The sequence below is a fragment of the Lactuca sativa genome, chromosome 1 (assembly GCF_002870075.4).
Source record: "Lactuca sativa cultivar Salinas chromosome 1, Lsat_Salinas_v11, whole genome shotgun sequence".
Lineage (NCBI taxonomy): Eukaryota > Viridiplantae > Streptophyta > Magnoliopsida > Asterales > Asteraceae > Lactuca > Lactuca sativa.
This window is the reverse complement of record NC_056623.2, coordinates 108,886,432-108,892,881: the sequence shown is the minus strand read 5'-3', so window position 1 is coordinate 108,892,881 and position 6,450 is coordinate 108,886,432. Positions and strand designations below refer to the sequence as shown.

General features: G+C 37.1%; 1 protein-coding gene across 1 annotated transcript; it reads left to right on the top strand.

The window, feature by feature from the left end:
* Nucleotides 1–2,862: 2,862 nt before the first annotated feature.
* On the top strand, nt 2,863–4,569 carry LOC111921425 (trihelix transcription factor ASIL1). The gene has a single exon (XM_023917008.3). The coding sequence runs from the start codon at nt 3,392–3,394 to the stop codon at nt 4,412–4,414; it is 1,023 nt and encodes a 340-aa protein (XP_023772776.1). The 5' UTR covers nt 2,863–3,391; the 3' UTR covers nt 4,415–4,569.
* Nucleotides 4,570–6,450: the final 1,881 nt, after the last annotated feature.

Sequence of the window (6,450 nt, the reverse complement as noted above, 5' to 3'; positions counted from 1 at the left end):
TACATGTTAGTCCATGCATGGGTGCATGGTGTGCAATAAGGAGGTGACACCTCCTAAAGTCAACCCTTCCTCCTTTGTTTTGTGGTTTGGGCCGAGAAAGAGGAGAAAGGAGAAAGAAAAATGGGGCCTTGAATGCTTAAGCCCATATTATGACTTAATTTGATCATCTTTGGCCCAAAATAAATCAAGGAATGATTTTTATGATCCATTAGGGCTAATTAGATTTGTTGTGGTCCAATAAGGCCCATTAAAGATAACCTAGTTCATTTTAGGCTTATAAGGTCCAAAATATTAAGTTTCATGTATATAGGTCCAATTAGGGCCCATTTGAGAGTTCTAGGTTCAAGATAGTTAAATTGGAAACTTATTGGTCCATTAGGCCCAATAAGGAAATCCTAGTCCAAAATGGACTTAAACCGGGATTTCAAGGGTTTTCCATTTCTTTGTTGACTATTTGTAGTGCTTGAATGAAGTATTTGTTGACGTTTTGTTGTTATTGAATAAGCATCATACATGCTTTCACATTGTTGGTTCATAGTTGACATAATTGTTGTAGTTACAAGGCATCAAAATTCCTAGTTGTGAAAGTATAATAGTAATTTTAGATTAAATCTATAATAAAATAAAACCACAGGGATCAACAATGTGAAATTTAGAAACCATATGAATCATAATTGTCAAAAAAAAATTAACATGCCTAAAGTTGTGACATTTAGTAAACCATATGGACCTTTATGTAATTTTGTCAAAAAATTACATAAAACACCCTTCCTTATAAAAAAATTTCTTAATTGAGGTCCTACACATAAAATAAATTGTAAAAATGGTCATCGTAATTTGTAGAATAGGGCATTATGCATATTTTTTTGACAATAATGCAAGAATGGTCCCTGTGGTTGTCAAAATTTTGTAGTTTTGGTTCAAAACAAAATGTTGGTGCACCACTGGTCCAATTTTAGATACCTTGTGTGATATTGATCCTTAGAGTTGGCACTTTTGCGTATTTTTAGTCCTGACCCAACCTGAAATGATGAATATGCCTTTTAATAATTCTTTTTTTATTTATTTTTAACTTTTTATTACTATTTTCATTAAAAAAATAAAAAGAAAATAACACCACACACACACACCCTCTCTCTCTCTCTCTCTCTCTCTCTCTCTCTCTCTCTCTTTCTCTCTTATCTGACTTCATAAAACATTACAACCTACTCCCCAAGTTCTTGATTCATCGATGATCAGTGACTACCGACCCTCCTCCGCCTTGCTCCGGTCACACTCCACTACTTCCTACTACCCAACACCACCTACTGTCGCCACTATTTTGGTCGACCAAACGCAACCCTGAACATCTCCACCAACATCCACCGTTGCTACTGTTTCTCTTCTTCGTCAATCACCATTGGACTGGAAAGACGGAAGCAACGGAACAGCTGTGCAACCACCATTCGCCGACACTGATGTGGTGGGCAGTCCCCACCCTCACCAATGTCACCCCTCGCATACCTCACCTCCTCCGTTCGAGCACCACTGCTGAAAGCCCTCCCCTGCACGACTGTTGCTACTTACATTGCTCCCTCGGATCTGCCTTCCGTCCATCCACTTTGTAGATCACTGCTTAAGCATCTTGTTTGTTAACATCTTGTTTATGATTCCGATTCCAAGAACTGATTGACCCCGTTTCGGATTTCCCCAAATCCATATAGACCCATCGATTCTTGTTTGTGATTCCAATTCCAAGACGAAGATGGCGAAATCGATGGTGTTCATATGGGAGTGATTTTGGTCGAAATCAACGGAGAAAACGAATGGGAGTGGTTTTTGGTGGTGATTTTCAGTCGAGAGTAAGGGGTATAAGTTGGTGGTCAAACTTTCATCAACAGTGACAAAACAAGAATGTGAAGATGGTGGTGGTAGGTGAAGATGTCAGCTCCACTACTTTCGTCTTCCTGTTCCGACGGGTTCGTCCAGAGAGAAGGAGGGGGGAAAGCGTTGTGGTTGGTGGGTTGATTAGCGATGGCAAGAGGGTAAATGGGTGGTAGCAGCGATGATGTTTCGGTGCTCCCTGGTGGTTTTCCGGTGGCACAACTCTAAGACCGGAGGAAGGTAATTGATGGTGATGTTTTGAGGGTATTGGGGTGGAAGTTTATCCCACGAAAAGGGGAGCAAGGCAGATGGGAGGAGGTGTTTGGGTGGGTTTTCTTGTCCAAAACAATGGTTAAGAGATGGTAGAGTTGTGGTGGATGGGTTAAAAAAAAGGAGAGAGTTACTTCACCTTCTCGTGTATAACCACAGTGGACTAGGAAAAAAAGGATTCACCAGTCTTTCTTCATCTAACAAGTTGACTTGAGAGAGAGAGAGAGAGAGAGAGAGAGAAAGGATTCACCAGTCTTTCTTCATCTAACAAGTTGACTTGAGAGAGAGAGAGAGAGAGATACCTTTTTCTCAATTTTAAATAATAAATAACATTTGAATAACTATAAAAAAAATAAAAAATAAATATAAGGGTATAATAATCTTTTTATTTTGATAGGGACCAAAAACAATAGAAAGAACCAATTTTGGATCAGTGATGCACCAACATTTTATTTTGGACAAAAAAACACAAAATTTTGCAAACCACAGAGACCATTTTTGCAATTTTATCATTTTTTCATAGAAATGGTCAACTTGCTAAAAAAAATTATAAAAATATTCTTGCATAATATAAAATTTACATATTACACTTCCTATAAAACAAGGGTAATATCACCATAATTTACTACGAAATTTATTGTTTTATATAAATTTTGCACACACCGATTAAAAATAATAAATATATCATGTTAAATAGCTTAAAAGCATACAAAAAATTGAACCATTAGTGTGCCTTTTCCATTTGCTATTGTCGCACATTAAAAGGATGTTGCGTTTTGGTTAAGAAAACTTTAATCGGAATAGTTCTTGATCCTCCTCCATCGCCACATGGTTTGTCTCCGATGTCAGCCATTTTCAGTAATTACAGCTCCTTTTTGGCTAAACATTTAATCTCGATAAGGACAAAGAAAACGACCCCCCAAAAAGAGGTCCGCCCGCCGCCCAACTTCCGGCGGCTCAGCCGGTGCAGCAATAAAGTCTTCCGGTGGCGTCACCTCAGCTTTTGTATTTACTCATATCGCGCACTTTAAGCACGGCGCAGGTTAGCCTCCCCCACCACCCCACCGTTAGATCCCCAGGTCAGCCGCATGCCTCTCTCTCCCCCACCCCCACTCCACCCTACCTTTATCATCTCCAACCTAACCCCAACATTTCATTATGCCTCCCCTCACCACCTCCGACCACCGACCACCTCTCTCCTCCTCCGATTTCTCACTCCTGAATTGGGTCTTACTCTTTCATCATCGTCTCTATCGCTATGGCCAGCTCCAACTCACCTTCTTCCTCTCACGAACAAACAAATCCACTCGCCGCCAAACCACCGGCGGCATCTCGCCGCTTGCCTCCTCCCTGCTGGTCCCACGATGAGACGGTGGCGTTGATCGATGCGTATCGTGGTAAGTGGTACTCTCTTCAGCGAGGTAACCTCCGTGCTCCCCACTGGCAAGAGGTCGCCGATGGTGTCGCTGTCCGGTGCCCGTTGAGCGACCCACCGAAAACCTCGATTCAGTGTCGTCATAAGATGGAGAAGCTGAGAAAACGTTATCGGGCGGAGATCCAACGAATTGCGAATACACCAAGGGGACACCGGTATCCGTCGTCGTGGGTTCACTTTAAACAAATGGATGCGATGGAGTTGGGTCTTTCTTCTTCAGATCCATCTGTAGATCCGATCAATCAAGAGGAAGATGAAGTAGATGAAAGAGGAGATGAAGAGAATGAAGACGAATTGTTCTTGTATCCTAAAAGAATCAAACAAGCAGTCACTCTCCCTCTCAATCGACGGTATCAGGGTTTAGTCGGTAACGGTGTTACTGCCGGAAAGAGAAACGGGAACGGCGTTCGGATCAGAATTCCAAATATCGCCGCCGTTACTCCGCCTAATACATCCTTTGATGACTACCCACCGCCGGTGAACCCACATTACAGGCCAGGTAAGCGATCGAGAGATGGGTTTGTGAAGGAAGCTTTTGGAGGTGAGATGAACAGAAAACATGGCGGTGGTGGAGGGATGAAGATGAGGAAGGAAATGGAAAACGATGAGAGTCATCTGATGGATGGAATGGTGGCAGCGATTCAGAAGTTAGGAGACGGGTTTTTGAAGATAGAGATGATGAAGATGGACATGGCAAGAGAGCTTGAATCCATGCGAATGAAAATGGAGATGAAAAGAACTGAAATGATCCTGGAATCACAGCAGAAGCTTGTGGATTCATTTGCAAAAACAGTTATGGAGAAGAAGAACAAGAAGATTAAAAGAATGGGTACACCCGAATTGTGAACAAGAGCTTCAAGGTATCATTAACATGTATTTTCATGGAAGTTAGGCTTTAAATTGGTAGTCTTTTTGTTAATAGTTTGGTCAAATTTGGAACCTTGATGTTTCTTGTGATGTTGAAATTGTAGAGCTCTTTTGTTAACAAATTATTTGTTTCATCTTTCATTCTCTCCAATCATGTTATTTTCAAATTTTGAATAGTTCTAGTATACATAATATACGGGATATGATGATACATGTGATTGGATCAATATTTAGCAATGGGTAAATGTTTGATTTTTAAGCCCCCACTCAAAATATGACATTGTACTTTGTTTAATGTTGTGAATTGAGGTATATAAATTGGAAATTTTTTGTGGTATGCCAAAAATTAATATAATTTTTATGAACAAGGGAAGATATATATATATATATATATATATATATATATATATATATATATATATATATATATATATATATATATATATATATATATATATATATATATATATTTGCTCTTGCCTCTTGATGTCTTGCAATATATATTTTGTTCATGGAAAATCACCATTTAGGGAAAAAAAAAACTTGTCTAGTTATCTTCAATAATTGTTAGAAGTGTTTCAAGGTCCCATGTTTCCATTCGAAATCTATAAACGACCTTGATAATTTACCATGTTCGTATGAATATGTAAATGAGAAAGTTATCTTACTAGTGATGGTTCATTAGAGCAACTACACCCATAAAACATTACATTAGTGATTGTTTAACACTAAAATAGAGTTTACATTCTATCAACACTAAAATGATGGTTTTGAAAGACTATATTTTGGCCTATCTATGTATTTTTTTTAGAGGTTGATAGGAACATAGACACCATTTTATTGGCTTCTATAATAGTTTTAATGGATTTGATCTTTACATGAGGTATATACCCACAACACCAAAAATGTTGTCAGCTCATCCTATTATCATCACATTTAAACCATATCATTGTAATATACTTATCATTCTACATTATTATTATACCTCTTTTTTTAATTATTTAATATATATTTTTTAATTAAAAGGTAGAGGTAGAGAAATAAAAAAAGATTGCATGTGGTGTGATGTGGTACATACCACAATTCACAACGATGTGGTGGTGTTCATATATCACCGTTGCCTAGGGTGTTCGTTTGATGGATCGACTCGATTTTGATCAAATCAAATGAATTGAAATTAATTTCGGTTCTTCAAAACAATGATCCTATAATTCAAATCGGATCCAGTCAAACCAAATTTCAGTTCGGTTTAATCAATTTTTACAATTCAATTTTCAAGTTACAAGATATTTTTAAAAAAAAATATGTAACTTGAATATTAACCAAGACTATATAAAGAACTAAAACTACAAGTTGTTTATTTATGAATTAAAATATATAACCAACTACTCCGAGAAATATGCATAAACATTTAAATAGAAATACATAATAATATATTTTGATGGATGTAACTTTCTAATTTACAAAAAATAATTTAGTAAATATATAAATAATTAAAGATATTTAATAAAAATAGATAATAAATTATTTTTCATTTTTTTGGACTATTCGTTTCATATTTTATATACAAAACCAATACGGAATATAATATAATAGTTCAGTTTTGCTAAAAATCAATCTGACAATTCAAAGATCCAAACTAAATAGTTTCATCAAAATTATCCGATTAGACAAGTATACTTAATGCCTTAAGGTCTTGGGCTAGTTATAAAACATTGACCACAATATAAGATAGGGAAAATGACTCTTGAGGGTAATTAACTTTTGCGTTTGTACTCATTTGGTCCCTTTTTTTTTTGTATTCAATATACCATCGAACTTGTTGTTGGTGTTTACCATAGCCCTTTTGACCGGCTTTTGACCTGTGATAGCCGGTCAAAGGGTTATGGTGAACACAGACAACAAGTTCGATGGTATATTGAGTACAAAAAAAAGGAAAGGGACCAAATGAAAACAAACGCAACAGTTGGTTACCCTCCTGATTAATTTTCCCTTTACTCATTTACAACAAATCT

What these genes read in the sequence shown, in the direction of transcription:
- LOC111921425 (XM_023917008.3), top strand. Translation starts at nt 3,392, where the DNA reads ATGGCCAGCTCCAACTCACCTTCTTCCTCTCACGAACAAACAAATCCA.